Below are 19,942 nucleotides of genomic sequence, written 5' to 3'. Positions count from 1 at the left end.
GAACAAGAGATACTGTCACCATTCCATGATTCCTGAGGTCACTCGTAGACATGGGAAAGCTCTGGAATCTGATAACAATAAGACCATGCAGGGCATACTTTTGTATGCAAATGTTTGTTTAAGTGCCAAAGCATTTCTATGGTGATGAGAGGAAAACTTGTGGGAGTTGGTTTTCTCCTTCCATCCCTCAGGTTCCAGGGACTGAACTCAAGTCAACAGGCTGTCAGCAAGTCTTTTTACCCACTAAGCTGTCTTTGCCAGCCATGTTTATTTTATTGGTTGACTGATTCATACACAGGGTCTTACTACAAAGCCCTTGCTGACCTAGAATTTAGAGCAAGGTGGCTTTGGATTCACAGAAATCCTCCTGCCTCTGGGTTCCCAAGTGCTGTGATTAAAGGTGTATACACCATGCCTGGCCTAGATATTTTATTGTTTTAAGATTCTATTTTTAAATTATATATATATATATATGTGGGTGTCTGCATGGGAGTATATGTATATGTTGAAGGTACCCTCAGAGGCCAGAAGTGAGCACCAGACCTCCTGGAGCTGCAGTCTTGGGAGGTTCTGAGTCACCTGACTAGGAGCTTAGGACTGAACTCAGGGCTTCTAAAAGAGTAGCATGCATTAACCACCAAACAATCTTTCCAACCCTCTAGTTTTTTGTTTTTATTATGTATACAGTGTTCTGCCTGGAGCATGTATTCCTGCAGGTCAGAGACAGCACCAGATCTCATTACAGATGGTTGTGAGCCACCATGTGGTTCCTAGGAATCGAACTCAGGACCTTTGGAAGAGCAGTGAGTGCTCTTAACCTCAGAGGCATCTCTCCAGTGTCCCCCCCACCCCATTTTTTTTTCTTGAGACAAGGTCTTATATATAGCAAAAATTAGGTTTGAAGTCCTAATCCTCTACTTCCCAAGTCCTGGGACTATAAGCATTTGTCATGGTGCTTGCCTAAGGGGATCCATTTCTAGAGCTCTAAGAAAACCTAAATCAAAAGTGAAAGAGAAGCAGCTTTTATTTAGATGCAATTTTATGCTAGCTAGGTTGATAAGAAATGACTTTAAACGTCTTTCCTGAGATCCAAGCAACCACTTATTACATTATTCTCACCATATAGTGTTGAAGCCATTCTGAGAATTTAGCTCAGTTTCAAAGTACAGTAACAGTGCGATTTTATACTCTTATAATCAAAGGTTTCCAGCTCTGTCCTTACTGCAGGGCTCTTCCTTACATTTCCAGTGATAACCAGGCAGCCCAGCTGGTCAATGATGAGCACATCAAGGGGTGAGGGAGGCTGGCAGAATTTCTGCTGCAGGATCTGCAGAATTGGCTCCATGACCTTTGGGGTGTCCCTCAGAGCCACTGCAATGTGTCCCAAGGCACGGATGGTATGGTCAGGAATCAAGTGAGCATCCCTATGAGAGTCAAGAAGAGAGGTGTCTGAGAAAAGCTCTGGGAGCCAGGTGGTGGTGGCACTCGCCTTTAATCTCAGCAATTGGAAGGAGGATCTCTGAGTTTCTGGCCAGCCTGGTCTACAGAGCGAGTTCCAGGACAACCAGGGCTCCACAGAGAAACCCTGAAAACGAACAAACAAATGAACAAACAAACAGAAAATTCTCCAAAAGTAAAAAAGGCTCTGAGACATGCAGTGTGAAATAAAATCAAGAGACTAGAGCGAAGCCTTGGACTTCCCCATGCCCATGAAGAAGCACTCTTCTGAAGGGACTGCTGTGGGCTCTCAGACATTCACAGACAGAGACCCAGGCTCCAACTGTAGCACTGTGGTCCAGAATGTACATTTGTGGGTGGGATTGACCTTGCCCCTTCAGCAGACCCAATGCATGCCTACACTGTGAGCAGGGAGGAGGCACACACACACACAGTGGCAAGCACTGTGACTGAGCCTGCAAAGCACAGCTGTGCTTCCAAACAATAGACACATACTTGTCACTCTCTTGGGAGATGTAGAGCCGGTTGGAGAGGCTAGCCAGGAAGGCCTCCACTATCACTGGGTCCACGGTCAGGCCAGCCTTCAGGCACCTGTGCAACAAACAAGTCCAAGTGAGATCAGGTGTTAAGACAACGGAATGGTTTTGTTTGCTTTTCGCTTGGTTTGCTCTTTGCTGAGGTGAACAACATTTTACACAGCAGCTCTGAAGCTTCTAATCCAGAAATCTGAATGAAAAGCCATTCCACTGGATGAATTTAAGGAATAGTGGACTTCACCTGCTCACTTGGTAGTGAAACTTCTGGAAACAATAACTTAAATCACTTTGCCTGTTGTGAAGGAACAGCTTCCTTCAGAATAATGTACCCATGCTAATTCTAGTTTTACACTTCCTTTACCATTCATAGCAACTGTTTCCAGATATCTGACCACCTCTCCATTAACTCCAGTCCTTCACAAAGGCAAAGCATGAGTCCTCCCACTAAGCTGCACTCCTGCTCCCTACCAAGGTCTTTTATTAAGGAGAGATTCTTCTGCTGTAGAGAAAATGGGAACCTTTAAAAGCCCCCCAGAATGTAAAGTCTTGTTTCTTTACGTCTTGCTCGCAGGTGTGTCTTGCTCACCTCATCTGTTTGGTTCTTCAGGTATACTGAGAATGGGGAACTAGAATTCAAATGGAGGCACAATTCCTAACTCATACAAATTAGAAGACATCTGATTGTCAGCCGGGGAGAGCAAGAGCATGCAGCAAGTCTCCACAGCAAAGAACACTTAATCTCATTGAAAACAACAGCAAAAACTGTTGCAGGAAATGTGATGGCACTGTGAAGATGTATCTCTGCTAAGGCACCTTCTGAATGGTTTAATAATGAGCTGAATGGCCAAAAGCTAGGCAGGAAGGGACAGACGGGACTTGGGGAGAGAGAGGAACTTGGAGGAAGAATCTGAGAGGCAGGGGATTTGCCAGCCAGACACAACGGAAATGGGATATATTGCACTGAGGAGAGGTAATGAGCCATGTGGTAGAATGTAGATTATTACAAATTTTCTCTAATAAGCATTTATATTTTTCTGACCAAGAAAAGGAAGGCAGCTTTATTTAAAAAACAAACAACTCTTTTTATAAATATATAACAAATAGAAACAAGCTTTAAATGAAAAGGATAACCTCATTCCTTTTGCAACAAGTTTTTGCCTCCTCAACCCCCATCCCCATTCCCCCACCCCCCTCAGGCTTCCTTCAGCTAAAGCCCCTACCTGCAGATGTTGTCAATGGCGATGTCCCGGAGCTGCTCGTACATGGATGGTTGGTTCTTCTTACCCGGCAAGACATTCAGAGTTGACTCGGAATGCTCATTGGTGACACTGATTTTTATATCATTGCCAGCAACTAAAAGTAAAAATTCAAATTTGTGTCTGATTCAGTTTCATTTTCATCCCCTTCTTTGTCTCAAACTAAGATTACAAGATGGTCAACTTCAGCCCGTGCAAACAAGCACTCAACAACCAAACCACATCTTACCCACTGGCTTTTTTTTTTTTTTTTTTTTTTTTTTTTTCTGAGACAGTATCTTACCAGGTCGCCCTGGCCTGCTTGGAGCTCACTATGTAGACCATGCTTGCCTCCTTAAAGGCATGCACCACCACACCTGACTAACTGACCAGACCAAACATTTTAGAATCAAGACTCTGAGACTGACAGGAAGGGTGAAGGAGCATGTTTAAATAAAAAGGACAGGTGGCTTATAAAGTGTTAAATTTATAAAGTAAGCTCGGCAATTTCTTAATGAACCATTTGTAAAAAATGACAAAGCCAGGCATGGTGGCACATACTTTTAATCCCAGAACTCCAGAGACAGAGGCAGGCAAATCTCTGTAAATTCAAGGTCAGCCTGGTCTACAGAGCGAGTACCATGACAGCCAGGACTACACAGAGAAACCCTTTCTCAAACAACAACAACAACAAATAAAGAAATGACAAATATTTATATGGATGCAGCTATGCAGCTTTGATGTTTAGTGAGGCACAGTCCTGCCCTGGGAGGTATAGAGTAGGGTGTGTGTGTGTGTGTGTGTGTGTGTGTGTGTGTGTGTAGGTATAGAGTAGGGGTGTGTGTGTGTGTGTGTGTGTGTGTGTGTGTGTGTGTGTTGGTCCACATGATAGAAGTGTGTGTGTGTGTGTGTGTGTGTGTGTGTTGGTCCACATGATAGAAACCTGGGAGATCCTAAGCACAAACTTAAACATATACACTATTCCTTAACAAAGTTACAATGACTGATTCAAAAGACAGTTCCCCAAGCTAGAAAACATCACAATTGTAAATCAAAGATTCCCCCCCCCTTCTGTTTGTATGTCTTTACTATAAGGAACGGGGGAGTTTTCTGATGGCTAGGTTTCTGCTTCTTCATCTGCAGGGAAAAGATATCATTGTAACTATGTACATTAGTGCCTCACATCCACAGAATTAGGACTAATTAATTAGCTAATTAATCGATCTGCACTAATTACTACTGTATGAGAAGACCTGTGCTGAGCCTACATCCTCTTATGGGCAGTGGGGACCAAATAACACAGTGTACATGAGACTTCTAGCTCAGCTCTGAAGCATTTAGGGCTCCTCCTACTTACTTCCTCAAGAGAAAATGCCAAACAACAAAACAAAAACCAAAACCAAGATTACAAGGGGCCTTCAGTGGGAGGCAGAGAAAGGCCTGAAACCTAGGGAATGGGGGTCTGTAAACAAAGACAGAAGGAAAGATGTAGGAGAGAGAAATGGCCCAAACAAATATAGTCAGAACTCAAATACACAGCTCCTCTCTCAAGGGCCCCGAAGCTCCAAATACTGAAGATGAGAGCTTGTGGTAAAATATTAGTTTAAGGTATGCTACATTTGTTCACGCTGTGGAATTTGCTTAATGATGCAAAGATGTGTTGCATTCTTTTATGTTGCATTTGTTTAACTCTGTGAAGCTGTGTTACTTTGCCTGTCTAAAACACCTGATGGTCTAATAAAGAGCTGAATGGCCAGAGGCAGAGAAAGGATAGGTGGGGCTGGCAAACGGAGAGAATAAATAGGAGGAGAAATCTGGGAAGAGAGAATCAAGGAGCAAGAGAAAAGGAGGAGAGGAGGATGCCAGGGGCCAGCCACCCAGACAGACATGGAATAAAAAGGAAAGAAAAGATATACAGAAACAGAAAAAGGTAAAAGCCCAGAGGCAAAAGGTAGATGGGATAATTTAAGAAAAGCTGGCTAGAAATAAGCCAAGCTAAGGGTGGGCATTCATAAGTAAGGTGCATTTATTTGGGAGCTGGGTGGTGGTTCCCCCAAAGAGCAAAGAGTGAAAAGCAAACAACTTCTAGAACTATTACCTGTGTGATACTGACTGTGGTACTTATAGAGCTTCACCAGCACCGGGGATGGAATCACCAGAAAGTCTCTCAAAGATGGTGTCACTGAGTGCACCACTACGGGAAACCTTTCACACAGGCGGCCCAGACCCTGTGTGAACACAACACAACATTAAACCATCAGGCTGTCTGCAAAGGACCATCCACAAGGCCCTACAATGCTTAAGTCTTCTGATGTACAAAAGCCTGACCCAAACTTCCAAAGTCAAAGCTCCCAGAGGCTACCTGCTCATGCATTAAGCAAAGGAAATGGTGCGGATTCTTTACCAATCAAGGCACATACATATTGCTAAGACTGTTTGTGTCTTTTAAGTAAACAAATTAAGGTACAGAGTAGGCTGTTAAGCAATGGCAGGTGTGTGGTGGAGTCAATGGGGTCTATATCAAGGAGCGCCTTAGCCCAGCAGAACTGGGCATCTCTCTGTGAGTCCCTGTGGGTTATGTCTATAGTTTACCTGCTGCCTTGAGTCTCACATCAAGGAGGACCACAGGTCCTCTTTAAGGCAAGCAGCTCTTGCAGAAATGCATGGCCCTATACAAAGCCGCCTACCCTCAGTTCACAGTAGGCTCTAATAGGACTTTTGTTTTGTTTTGTTTTGTTTTTTGAGACAGGGTTTCTTTGTGTAGCTTTGGAGCCTATCCTGGCACTTGCTCTGGAGACCAGGCTGGCCTCGCACTCACAGAGATCCGCCTGCCTCCCATATAATAGGACTTTTTAAAGAACAACTTTGTAGCCTCTTGTTTGACATTAGAGAATCAACTATAGCCTGAGCAACAATAAAGTCACCTGTGAATGGGAATCTATGGGACTGACCTGTAGGCAGCAGATTAGCAGGGGCAAATGGGCAATGATGACCTTGCTGGATGTCTTGGATTGCAGCTTTTCAGACAGCTTAATGCAAAGGTTTTCTGCACCTTAATTTAAAATCAGAAGAGATACAAATGATCACCATTTGCAACTTTCAGAAAATATGTTTTTTCCCACCTCAGAGCTAAGGACAGAACCAGGGCCTACCACTGAGCTAAATCCCCAACACCAGGAAGTATGTTCTTACTGCTTAATCACAGGACATATATAGTAAACCCAACACTGAGAGGCAACATCAGGCACCCACATGATGTGAGCTTATACTGTCTTCGCTGTGGGTGAGACCTCTCTTGTCTCATAGAGTTCTACTCTGCAAGAACGTTTCCCTGACTTCCCCACCCACTGAACCAGCCTCTATGAACCTCCACCTCTCCAGAGCAAAGTCTAAAATCCCATCAAAAAATAGCAGGGAGAATGCATGGGCTTGGTGGCCTTGGGCTTCCCCTTGCTTTCAGGCCTACTGCCTCATGTTGCAGGAAAGGGCAGCAAATGACTGGGCCAAGCATTCTAAGAAGTCATTTTGGGAAATACATAGGAGGATCGCTGGGCAGGCCAAGAGCTCACAGGATGCAAGGAGGCAGCTTGTGGCTCACCCTGCTCATCCTTCACAGCCCACACCATGAGGTCCACGCAGGCAGCATTTGCTTGGCAGCGCAGTTTGAGGGGGCTCATCTCACTGTGGACCCTGTCTGCATCATGTAGAATCTTCTGGAGTTCCCCTTGGCTCATGTTGAACTGCTCCAACACAAAATCATGAATCTCTTTCACAAAGGAGGTGGGGAGGTCTGTGAGAAAGAAAGTTTGGTGTGAGGGCAGGGGATAGATGGAGATAGCCACACCACACCACAGGCAGCAGGTGCTTATGGCTAAGGCTGTTCCCTCTCAACAAAAACAAAGGTGATGTTTGAGGTAGCTACTGTAGTTCTAAGAATGACTACAGGGTCAAGCATGAACAGGCTAGGTTGTAATTCTCCAAAAGCACACAGTATTGGTCAGAGGAAAAGAGTTCTCCTCGGGCTGGGCAGTGGTGGTGCATGCCTTTAATCCCAGCATTTGGGAGGCAGAGGCAGGCAAATCTCTGAGTTTGAGGCCAGCCTGATATACAGAGCATGTTCCAGGACAACCAGGACTGTTACTCAGAGAAACCCTGTCTCAAGAAAAAAAAAAAAAGTTCTTCTGGGAAGTGAGACCAGGCTTCTGTTTTGTTCTGGGTTATTCTGCTTCTGTTCTGGTGGTGCTGGGGATTGATCCAGATGCTTCTTCCACCTGTAGGGAAGTGCTCTACACTGAGCTACACTCCAAGCACACAGAACTGTCTTTTAAGCAGTCAAAAACTAAAACTAAACCTAAAAAGGGATGCTATCATCAAAGGGTCCGTTCAGTTGAAAGATTATAGAGACTTCCCAAATTTCTGTCCTTGGGGCTATCACAGTGGTTCTAACATTTTCAGGCACCTGAAGAGTCTGTTTCTCAGGGGCCCTCCTAATTAGATTTGGAATAGCTAATGAGATCTGGTGCCCTATTCTGGCCTACAGGCATACATGCATAAGAAACACTGTACACATAGTAAGTAAATAAATCTTTTAAAAAAAATCTATGTAGTCATCAAAACATTTAAAAGGAACATTTAATGTTATGAAGAAACAGAATGGGAAAAACACATGAGAAATTGGGAGTAAAGGCTAAACCTTTTATTTTCTAAAATGTCTAGATGTGATACGTAAAACAGGACAATGATACAATGTGTGTAGAAAAATATATTAGGAAAAAAACATCTCTTCAGCAATCATTGGCAGTATTAGCATTAGGAACAGATTTTTAAAAATTTCCTATAAAGTTCAGTCATGTGATCATGTTGTTCACATGTGGTCTTTTATTTTTGGAGACAGAGGGATCTTGTTATAGTGTCCAGACAAGTCTCAGACTCTTGGGCTCAGCCCATCCTTCTGAGCAGCTAGGACTACACCAGAAACCACATCTGGCTTTCATATGTGATTTCTAAGTTGGCACCAACAGAGAGCAAGTACCAGACTGTAAGGCTCCAGGAGCAGCCCTGCATTCACACCCACCAGCATCCTTACCTCTCATGTAGTACAGAGTGTCTCGAAGCATCTTGAACATGGTCAAGTAGAGGGGATCACTGAAGGCTGTATAGTAGAGGTCAGCACTGGGATTGGCCTGCAGAGGAAACAGGCACATGGCCACAGTGCAGAGACTCTGCACCTCGTTTGGTCCTGCATACAGCCCAGCAAGCAGCCATACTGTAAACTGAGGACCCACTTCCTGTAGCTGGTAGCAGACATTTTTATTACCCTCTTCATCCTCCCCAGTAAAAGGCAAAAGTAAACAGGAGGTCCATGACTGTCCTGATGACTACAGGCATGAGTTATACAGATCTATAGAAACAACAACAAAAATCACTAGCATTTCACTGTCTTCAGACTGGCATGGAAATGATGGAGGTGAAAGACATAGAAGGGGCCACCAGACCAGAGGGGACCCAACACTACCCACATTTCGAAGGAAGACAGTATAGCCTGGGCACTTCCATATTTAGCCTACATTTGTTTTTCTTTCTCTCTCTTTCTTTTCTTTTTTTTTGTGTTTTCATATTTTTTATCATTTTTTATTTGAATTAGAAACAAGATTGAATTACATGACAATCCCAGTTCCCTCTCCCTCCCTTCCTCCCCTACCACCCCCCAACTGAAACCCTACCTATCACATATCCTTTCTTCTAATCTACACCTGACTCAACCTTTCTGCTCCCTCATGACCTCTGCATCCTTCCTCTTCTTCCCTTCTCATTCTCATAGCCCCTCCCCCCTCTTCCCATGCTCTCAATTTGCTCATTAGCCTACATTTTATAATTAAAATTAATTTGAATTATTCCCCCCCTTTCGAGGCAGGGTTTCCCTGTCTAGCCCTGGCTGTCTGGGAACTCACTTTATAGATCAGGCTGGCCTCAGACTCAGAGATCTGCCTGCCTCTGTCTCTGCCTCCAATGTGATGGGATTAAAGGGGTGCGCCACAACTGCCTGGCCTAAAGTCCAAAACTAACACAAATGAAACTGCTCCAATTCACCTTGGTACATTCACAGGAAAAGAGCCCTAGGACTTCACATTAAAGCCCTATAGAGCTGAAGAGATAGGCCATGGCTCAGAGCACTTTCTGCTCTTCTAGAAGATCTGGGTTCAATTCCCAGCACCTTCATGGAGAATCACAACTGTCTGTAGTTCCAGTTCCAATGCCTTCTCCTGGCTTCCGTGGTCACCAAGCAAGCATGTAGTACCCAAGCATACATGCAGTTGAAACACTCATGCACATTAAAAAAAAAAAAAAGTCCTAAGGGGGAATCTCCAGAAAGGCACAACTCTTCCTTAGGATCCATACTGACTTCATTACAGGTAGTGTGTAAACCAAACAAGTTTCTAGATCAGTAGTTATCAACTTGTGGGTCATGACCCTTTGCATATCAGATATTTACATTACAATTTGTAACAGTAGCAAAATTATAGTTATGAAGTAGCAACAAAATAATTTTATGGTTGGGGATCAGCACAACATGAGGAATTGTATTAAAGGGGCACAGCATTAGAAAGGTTGAGACCACTGGTCTAGATGTAGATTGTCCAAGGCCAGCTCTTAGGCCTTGTAGGGCACACGAGCCAGTCAAAGATGGTGCTGAGGGAAAGTCAGATGGGCGAGTCCTGAGTTGTTTACAAAAAAAAGGTGATTGGTTGTCTAGATTGAACCAGATGAGGTCACTGCATGAACAGCTCATGTTAGGTGTGTGATAGGCTGACCTTTAAAACCATTGGCTGGCTGTTTTCCCCACTCTGTAGTTTTTTGCTTTAAAGGATGCTTCCTGTGGGATAATAAATGAGTTCCTGCTTGACTAGACTCCCTGCTGCATCTGACTGTCTCCAGGATTCCAGGGAGGTTGGGGAATGGGTGTGCAGCGCACTTACCCTTCCTCTGTCCCAACTCAGCCTTCCGTGGTTGGGCTAACACCCTGCAAGGCCTCAGTTTCCTGGCATATCCTCAGTCCTGTATGACTATATACTAATAAAAGAAACTGAGGCTAGACAGATGCCTTAGTGGTTAAGAGCACTGACTGTTATTCCAGAGGACCCAGGTTCAATTCTTAGCCCCCACATGGGAGTTCACAACTGTCTGTAACTTCAATTTTAAGGGTAGCTTAAAATTTTGGTCTCTGTGGATTCTATACAAACATGGTATACAGACATACAAGCAAAACATCCATACATATAAAATAAAATAAAATAAAATTAAACCTCAAAGAAAGAAAGAGAGGGAGGGAGGGAAGGAGGGAAGGAAGAAAGGAAGGAACTGACAGGGTTTTGAGTCCACAAACTCAACCTTCAGTGAGGACGAGAGCTAAAACTAAGGTTGACAGGAAGGACAATGACTTGCAAATGGCTAAGATCTGTAGAAATGTGCCAGACTACAACCTAGAGTTATGGCAATGAGTCCTTAGTCAGGATCCATCAAGAGCAAACTACACACCCCACAAATGCTAATATCAAAGCTTGATGATGGCAAATGCAGAGTAGACCTTGGTGCCAAATACATTTTTAAAACAGTCCCTCAGATACATACCACATACACTTAAAATTCAGGACTTGCATGTCCCTATAAGTACACCTTGCAGCTTTGGAAGCAACAAAGGAGCAAGGAAGATAAAATCCAGAAAGACCCAGGCTGACTGCAAGTTTCCTAAGTGTGTGACATGGGCACATTAGTTAACTGTCATGAATGACCCTTCCAATTGGGAAATGGAGACACTGACCAGCAGTCAGAGGCACTGTGTGGTGATGTAATGAAAAGAGTCAGGGTGGGCAGGCAGGTGGGAGGGGTGCTGGGACTAGGGTTAAAATACGCTGAGCACTCACTGCAAGCTACCCGTCACTCCAGCCCTCTTGCAAACACTTCTGTCTCTTTGCACATGCTTAAGTCAGGCTAATTTCACGGTAATGTCCTCAAAGGTACATACTTCTGTTACGCTGGCTACAACTGCATCTAAGGATTTGAGAACAGGCTCCTCCACAATCTTCTTCACCTGTTAGAGAGACAGAAATCACATGAGGCACCTTTCACAGAGAGACAGGAATGCTAGCTTCTTTTACATAACCACAAATGCTTTGATAGACAACCCACAATAAGGCTGAGGTGGAGCTCAATGCTAAGGAACAGCTTAGCATGCCCAATACACTGTGTTCAATCCTCAATTTTTTTTTTTTTCAGAGACAGGGTTTCTCTGTGGTTTTAGAGACGATCCTGGAACTCACTCTGTATACCAGGCTGGCCTCCAACTCACAGAGATCCACCTGCCTCTGCCTCCCGAGTGCTGGGATTAAAGGCTTGCACCAACACAGCCCGGCAATCCTCAAACTTTTTAAAAAGAAAAACACCAGGGATAGAGATGGTTCAGTGGTTAAGAGCATTTGTTGCTCTTGCAGAGGATCCAGGTTTGGCTCCTAATACCACATGAGGTCTCACAACTGCCTTTAACTCTAGTTTGAGGGGATCTGATGCTATCTTCTGACTTCCATGGGCACCAGACACGCACATGATGCACATACATATGTAGGCAAAACATTTACACACATAAAGAAAATAAATCTAGCCAGGTGGTGTTGGCTTACGCCTTTAATCCCAGCACTTGGGAGGCAGAGGCAGGTGGATCTCTGAGTTCGAGGCCAGCTTGGTCTACAAGAGCTAGTTCCAGGACAGCCTCCAAAGCCACAGAGAAACCCTGTCTTGAAAAACCATAAAAAAAAAAAGAAAAGAAAAATCTAAACAAAATTTAAAAGAAAACTGAAAAGAACCCCATAAATTTGTAATGATAACTGTGATGGAAAGTAGCTCAACAACAAATCAACTTAACAATGATTAAGCCATATTTGGAAAATCCCCTTACTATTCTAGCATCACTTGGGTCTTTCTTACCCTGAATATGAATGACAATAAAAGTAAAGGCATCGGCTGACCAACTCCCTCAAAGTTGCCAAGGTTAGATTTCTCTCACTCTTTCTGAGACAGGGTTTCTTTGTGTAGCCTTGGCTGTCCTAGAACTAGTTCTGTGGACCAGGCTGCCCTCAAACTCAGATATCAGCCTGCCTCTGCCTCCTGAGTGCTGGGATAAAAAGCGTGTGCCACCACCACCTGGCTGCCAATGTTAGATTTCTATTTTCAAGCTGTCCGAGTATTCAGACTCCAGTTCTGCTCAGCTACCAAGTACAGTTATGAGAAAGATTCATGCAATATAATCCTCTCCTAGACATCAAGAACTTTAGACACTGATGGCTCCTGGGACAGCAGCTCACTGGTTCTTCTCTGTACTGTAGTTAAGCTTGAGCATACATAATACATGCTCCATAGAGACAGGATTTTATTATGTAGCCCTGGCTGGCCTCAAACTCACAGAAATTCTACCTCTACTTCCCTGGTGCTGGGATTAAAGGTATGTACCACATTCTACCTTATTTTAGTTTTTGTTTTTGAGACAGGGTCTTACTCTATAACCTTGAACCTTACTGCAATCTTCCTCTAAAGATCCACTTATTTCAGCACACAAACAGTGGCACCAAAGCCTCCTGTGATGTCACCTCAGAGGCTGCACAAAAAACTCAAATTAGAAAAACTCAGGTTTTACATTAACACAACTCCTCCGAGTAAATCAAATGCAAAGGAAAGGCACTGATTGTTGTAGAGTCTCAGAGCTTGGACTGAGCCTGTTCCTGTCCTGGATCTGCATACTCTTGAGGTACTTGACACTGGCCTCTTCTCAATGGAAGTGTAGGACGCCGCCTCTCCCACATACTCAGGGTAAGGTTTAAATGAAAACGTACTAGAGAATGTGTCCTGAGTGAATGTGCTCAAAGCCAAAAGCAACCGTCATCCAGTTGAGTTCACCTATGCCCCCACACCCCATAAAAGATCATCCCAGAATGACTGGCTTATTGTCCACAACCATCCCCCAGAAGCTTCGAGTAGGGCACAGGATTCTCCACAAAGTACCTGCTGCTCCTACCGCCTGGTGATGCTGCACATGGCTATGGAAGGGGCTAGAGCATGTAGAGACTGGAAAAGCCTGGGGGGCGGGGAGCCCTCACTAGTACTGGGTAAGGCTTTCCAGATGTGCTGAGTGGGGAGGGGTGTCCGAACCCCTCTAAGGAACCCCTAGACCCCATCTAGGCTCTAGAGAGATACCCAATAAATTCACTGGTTTTCTAGAGTGAATTTTGGAGGAATTCTGCCTCAGTTTGTCCTTGGGACCTGGGGAGACATAGACACTGCTTTATCTCTCTCCTAGGGAAAGGCTTTTACTCTCCTTCCCTCTGTAATTTGTCAGTTCTTTACATAATTACATAATAGACATCTATTGTACCCGGAAATGAATGCCCTATGCTAAAAATCTGAAATCCCAAATGTTCCCAAATCCAAACTATTTTTACAACAATATTGCTCTAAGTAGAAAATTCCACATCTGACAAAATTATTCAAGACACTGCATGAGCCCGGCATAGGAGGCAGCCTGTGGTCCAGACACACACAAGGCCAAGACAGGAGGATCTCTTGAGCTCAGATGTTTGAGTTTGGCCTGGGCAACAGAGAAAGACTGTTCCAAATAAAAGAAAATAAAGCTATAAAACCTTCTATAACCTTCTATATGTGTAAGGTGCATGGATAGGAAGAACAAATGAGGGTGGAGAGATGGCTCGGAGGTTAGGAGCACTGGCTGCTTTCTTCCTCCAGAGGTCCTGAATTCAATTCCCAGCACCCACATGGTAGCTCACAACCATCTGTAATGGGATCTGATGCAATCTTCTGCCATGTTGATACAGCACTCATATATATAAAATAAATAAATCTAAAACAAGAACAAATGAATTTCATGTTTAGATGAGGGTTTCATTCTAAGATATCTCATTATACATAGGAAAAAATTTAAAAATCTGTAAATGACCCCAAATCCTAAATATTTTGGGTACCAAGCATTCTGAATGAGAGATATTCAACATATAAATAAAAATTAGAGGTTTCTGAAGGGCCTAGTGACACAAATCTGTACTCCTAGCTACTTGGGAGGCTGAAACAGGAAGAACTGCAGTTCAAGGCCTGGCTGGGTAAAATGGCTGAGACCCTGTTTCAAAATTAAAAGTGTGTAGTTTTTGTTTTTGTTTTAAGCCTAGGAATATGGCTCATTGATAGTGATTCAACCCCAGTAACATGATAGCCTGGCATAGTAATGCATGTTATCTTAGCACTCAGGAGGTGCAGGCAGGAGGACTGTCCGTTCATGGCCAGCCAGAGCTACACTGCTCTCAAGGATAAACAGCAGCAAGAGTCTGCTGCCTGATTGTCCTGTGGTCTATTAACTATCACAGCTTGCTTACCAAGGTTAAGAGTTCCCGAAGCATTTCCAGTGGAATACTAAACTCCTTATAGGTGATGCCATTGAACAGGGGGGAGACAGAAAAGCTGGAGCTGATGGTGGAGAAGTAGTACTCAGGCTCCAAGGCAGTCCCGTCAGGCAGGCAAGAGGCTGTTAGGAGAAAACAAAGCAAAACAAAAAGACATGACCGACCCAGATAATTCCCATAACCAACATTGTTGTGGATTATCATCTTTAGATGTGTTACATTTGTTTATGCTGTGGAACATTTGTTTAATGATGTAAAGGTTTGCTGCATTCTTTTAGGTCACATTTGTTTAACTCTGTGAAGCTCTGTTACTTTGCCTGTCTAAAACACCTGATGGTCTAATAAAGCACTGAATGGCCAATAGCGAGGCAGGAAAAATGATAGACTGGCAGGCAGAGAGAATAAACAGAAGAAGAAAAAGAGAAGAGGGAGGAGTGATAAAAGGAGGAGAGGAGGACTTCAGGGACCAGCCACACAGCAAGTCCTGGAGTAAGAAGTAAAGAAAGATAAAAGTCCAGAGGCAAAAGATAGATGGGATAATTTAAGTTAGAAAAGCTGGCTAGAAATAAGACAAGTTAAGACAGGGCATTCATAAGAAAAAATAAGTCTCCATGTATTTATTTTGGAGCTGGGTGGGGGGGCCTCCAAAGAGTTAAAAAAAAAAAACCTACTATACAACATAGCTGTACATATTGTCTTTGTTGATACCACAATTCCTTTTTACCCCTGCTTCTCTGCACTCACAGCTGCTCTCTTCTTCAGCCGCCCAAGTGTTGAGATTACAGGAGTGCACCCACAGCTGTCCCTGCTTTTGAGATGGGGGTTATCCTGGCTCCTATTTTGAGGGCACAATCCATGACAGTGATGACAGTGTGGCAGTGGAAGTCATGGTGTAGAAAGCTCCGGTATGCTTGATCACATCTGGGAGAGAGATGTACGTCTATTCTATTCTTTTTTTTTTTTAAGACTTATTTATTTATTATGAATACAACATTCTGCTTCCATGTATATCTGCACACCAGAAGAAGGCACCATATCTCATTACAGATGGTTGTGAGCCACCATGTGGTTGCTGGGAATTGAACTCAGGACCTTTGGAAGAGCAGTCGGTGCTCTTAACCTCTGAGCCATCTCTCCAGCCCGATAGCTCAGTCTTAATTATCATAAATCTAAATATTTTATAAGACTTATCAGACACCAGCAGAAGTGTCCTATCATCCTGGGCTCACATGATGACTCTGAGCTTTCTCCTACCTTTCCCAGAATCCTCCTTGACTCCTAGTCAAATGGCTGTGAACTACCGTGTGGATGCTGGGACATGAACCCAGATCCTCTGCAAGAGCAACAAATGCTCTAACCACTGAGCCCCCTCTTCAGCCCCTAAAGGCTTTCTTGTATAAGTTGAATGGTGTCTCTTCACAGCAACAGAATAGTGACTATACTGTTAACTTTACACGTCTCTAAAAAAGTCACATAAGGATCAATATGGACCCCAAAGTAAATAATAGATCAAAAAGTCATTTTTTTATTTTAATTATGTATATGTGTGTGAGTATATGCACACGAATGCAAAATGCCCACAGAGGTCCCAGGTGTCAGATCCTCCAGGAGCTGGAGTTACACACAGCTGTGAGCAACCTGATGTGAGTGCTAGGAATCGAACTCAGGTCCTTGGGAAGAGCAGTATGTGCTCTCAGCCACTGAGCCATTCTCCAGCCCCTAAAAAGGCATGATTAAAACATTTTATCTGAAAACTATCATTAGGAAATAAGGAAGTCTAATATTGTCATATTAAGCAATGACAGACAGCCCAGAGTGGTGGCTTATATCTATTGTTCCAGCTATTTGGGAGGGAGAGACAAAAAAATTACAAGTTCCAGGCCAGCATGGGCTATACTATAAGACCACATCTCTTAATAAGCAAAAGGCCTGGGAAGCAGCTCAGTCATAAGCATGCTGGCTGAGTCCCCAATACCACAAAAATAAATAAATAAGTCATGACAGACAATACCAGTCTATGAAGAACCTAGTAACCTATTTGACTTCTCCAGTACGAGAGCACAGAGGCAGGTGAGGGCTAGACAAAGTGTAACTACAACTCTGGTAGTACACTGGCTCTAAGGACAGACGCCAACCAGCAACAGAAGGGGGAGCCTGAGATGGAACCTCGTGACAAATGGGGAAAGAAGGGAGAGAACTGTGGTTTAAAGGAATTTGGTCATGGTGAACTTGGAGAGGTTGTCACCTGGCAGCAGATACTTCTCAGACACACATCGGCAAAAGAAAAGGGCCCTATGTACGAGCTGGTGTACGGGTCAGACAGAGGCAAAAGCCAGGAACAGCAAGGACCAAGAACCTAAGAACTAGGATTTACATATTTACAGAGCTGGGTGTGGTGACACATGCCAGTAATCCCCAAATTTGTGAAGCAAAGGTAGGAACATAGCTACAAATTCAAGGCCAGCCCGCTCTACCTGGCTAGATCATGTCTTGGGATAAAAAAATAAATGGAATTAACACTGGGAGCTATCACTGCAAATTGTACTTAAAAAAATAATTATTTCACCTGTTGATGGTGGCACATGCCTTTAGTTCCAGTACTTGGGAGGCAGAGGGCAAGTGGATCTCTGTGAGTTCAAGACCAGCCTGGTCTATGATTGAATTCCAGGACAGCCAGGACTACACTGAGAAAACCTGTCTCAAAAAAAAAAAAAAAAAAAAAAACCAGCCAACAAACAACAAACAAGCAAAGTCCTAGGTTTCACCTGTAATAGTGAGAGTCGGGTGGTTTGAATGAGAATGGCCCCCACAGATTCATATTTGAATGACTGGCTCCCAGTTGGTAGAACTGTTTAGAAAGAATTAGGACATGCAGCCTTGTTGAAGGCAGTGTGTTACTGGGAATGGGCTTTGAGGTTTCAAAAGTCCATATCAGCAGCAGGCCCAATCTCTCTCTCTCTCTCTCTCTCTCTCTCTCTCTCTCTCTCTCTCTCTCTCTCTCTCTCTCTCTCTCTCTCTCCCTCCCCCTCCTCAATCTTCTTGGCCTTTGGATCAAGATAGAAGCTCTTAACTACTGCTGCAGTGCCATGCCGGCCCACTAACGCCATGCTTCCTGCTATGATGATGATGGACTAACCCTCTGAAACCGCAAGGAAGCCCCAATTAAGTGCTTTCTTTTATAAGTTACCTTGGTCCCACAGCCCACAGCCAAGAGAACAGTAACACACACACACACACACACACACACACACACACACACACACACACACACACACACACACAGTGGGGCGAAATTAAAGTGAAAACAGAAATAAAAGCTCACCACTCTAAATGCATGATGACAGAGGTCAGTCCCAGCATCCTTCACACTACAGAAATCACGGAGGATCTGCTATCTGATACTGGATTGATTAATACTTATGGCACCCAAGTGAAACCTACCTTCAAAGTAGTGAAAGGCAGAGCCTCCAGGAGAGCTGGGAGGGGGCATGCCACGCTCTGGGCTAACCTGAAAGCCAAAGGCACAGATCAGAAAAGGCTCCCGAGAACCCATCTCTCATCTCAGAGGGTCTCTCTGCCAACCTGCTATCCACAGTTGAAGATCAACATCACAGCCTTACCTCTTCACTCAAGTCTACTGCTGTATATTGTAATACCAGTAACTATATATTTTGTATTTGTTTACTAAGGTGAATCTATCTTCCACTTTCTTTAGGGGACAAAGTCTTGCTACCTCTCAATGGCCAGAATGGAACTAGCTATGCAGACCAGGTTGGGCTCTTCCTGAGCACTGGGATTACAGGTGTGCAGCCCCACACCCAGCTTGAGCTGAAGTTTTTTCAATACACACATACATACATGCACATTTGCATGCATGTGGGGGTCTTGAGGAGAATGGTGTTAGCTATAGAATGGCAGGGTCTTATGCATATGAAGCTACACCTTACTCCTTGCTATGGACCACAACCTAGCTTCAATCTTATGATTCTTTACTTCAGCTTGATGAGCACTGGGACTGAAGGTATGTGCCATGAAGCCCAGAACAATTACAACTTCTTTATTTTATTTTCAAAAGATAATAATTTTTTATTCATTATTTCTACATAGGTTGAGTGCCTGTCTGAGTTTATTTGTACCATGTATTCAGAGGAGCTCCTGAAATCTGAAAGAGAAGATCAGATTCCCAGGAACTGGTAGTTACAGGCAGTAGTGAGCCGCCTGACATAGGTTCTAGAAACTAGACCCAGGTCAAATGCAAGAACAGTAAGCACTCTTAACCTTGGAGGTCCAATTATATATTATTTTGCTGGTGTGTGTGTGTGTGTGTGTGTGTGTGTGTGTGTGTGTGTGTGTGTGTATGTGTGTATGTTTCATACAAGTGTACTTGTGTGTATGGGGGTTATCTGCTGGAAAGACATCCATTTTCTTTGAGACAACATCTTTCACTGGCCTAAAGCTTACCAATGAAGCTCAACTGGCTAGCCAGTCGGCACAGGGACCCTGTTCCAGGTTTACAAGCATATACTACACACATTCAGTGTTTCCTTTTGTGTGTGTGGGAGGGGGGGAGGCTGAAATGTTATATTCTTTTTTTTTTTGCAGATTTTTTTTATTTGAATTAGAAACAAGATTGTTTTACATGACAATCCCAGTTCCCTCTCCCTCCCGTCCTCCCTTACCACTCCCCCCAACTAAAACCCTATCATCACATATCCTTTCTGCTCCCCCTGGATGGTGAGGCCTTCCATAGGGTATCATCAGAGTCTATTGTATCCTTTGGGATAGGGCCTAGGCCCACCCTCGCGTGTCTTGGCTCAGGGAGTATTCCTCTATGTGGATGGGCTCCCAAAGTCCACACCTATGCTAGGGATAAGTACTGAACTACTACAGGAGGTCCTGTAGATTTCCAAGGTTTCCTCACTGAAACCCACATTCCTGGGGTCTGGATCAGTCCCATGCTGGTATCCCAGCTATCAGTCTGGGGAATAAGAGTTCCCTAATGTTCAGGTCAGCTGTTTCTGTGGGTTTCACCAGCCTGGTCTGGACCCCTTTGCTCTTCACTTGTCCTTCTCTGCATCTGGATTCCAGTTCAGTTCAGTGATTAGTTATGGGTGTCATGAGGTTTTTTTTCCTCAGTCTGTTTATATGGTGGATTACATTGATGGATTTTCATATATTGAACCATCCTTGTATCCCTGGGATGAAGCCTACTTGATCATGGCACACACAGTGTATTTCTTAAGTTCTGGGGACTGAA

The 19,942-nt window shown here is 43.9% G+C and overlaps 1 protein-coding gene across 3 annotated transcripts in view; it reads right to left on the bottom strand.

The window, feature by feature from the left end:
• The window catches only part of Pi4ka (phosphatidylinositol 4-kinase alpha), a 137,422-nt gene that overhangs the window by 73,786 nt on the left and 43,694 nt on the right, over positions 1–19,942 (bottom strand). For all 3 annotated transcript variants that reach the window (XR_004769993.1, XM_027413201.2, XM_027413200.2), the window contains exons 7-16: positions 18,127–18,193; positions 14,659–14,807; positions 11,253–11,318; positions 8,316–8,412; positions 6,828–7,019; positions 6,181–6,281; positions 5,328–5,457; positions 3,215–3,347; positions 1,954–2,049; positions 1,241–1,424 (exon numbers count right to left, since the gene is read on the bottom strand). Coding sequence is in view for 2 of the 3 variants with exons in the window: in XM_027413201.2 (XP_027269002.1) it covers positions 1,241–1,424; positions 1,954–2,049; positions 3,215–3,347; positions 5,328–5,457; positions 6,181–6,281; positions 6,828–7,019; positions 8,316–8,412; positions 11,253–11,318; positions 14,659–14,807; positions 18,127–18,193 (1,215 nt within the window). In the remaining variant the exon portion in view is untranslated. The remainder of the gene's footprint in view (positions 1–1,240; positions 1,425–1,953; positions 2,050–3,214; positions 3,348–5,327; positions 5,458–6,180; positions 6,282–6,827; positions 7,020–8,315; positions 8,413–11,252; positions 11,319–14,658; positions 14,808–18,126; positions 18,194–19,942) is intronic.

Source organism: Cricetulus griseus, chromosome 4 (genome assembly GCF_003668045.3).
Source record: "Cricetulus griseus strain 17A/GY chromosome 4, alternate assembly CriGri-PICRH-1.0, whole genome shotgun sequence".
In the NCBI taxonomy this organism is placed as follows: domain Eukaryota; kingdom Metazoa; phylum Chordata; class Mammalia; order Rodentia; family Cricetidae; genus Cricetulus; species Cricetulus griseus.
The sequence above is the reverse complement of the archived record's forward strand: the minus strand, read 5'-3'. Positions and strand labels throughout refer to the sequence as shown.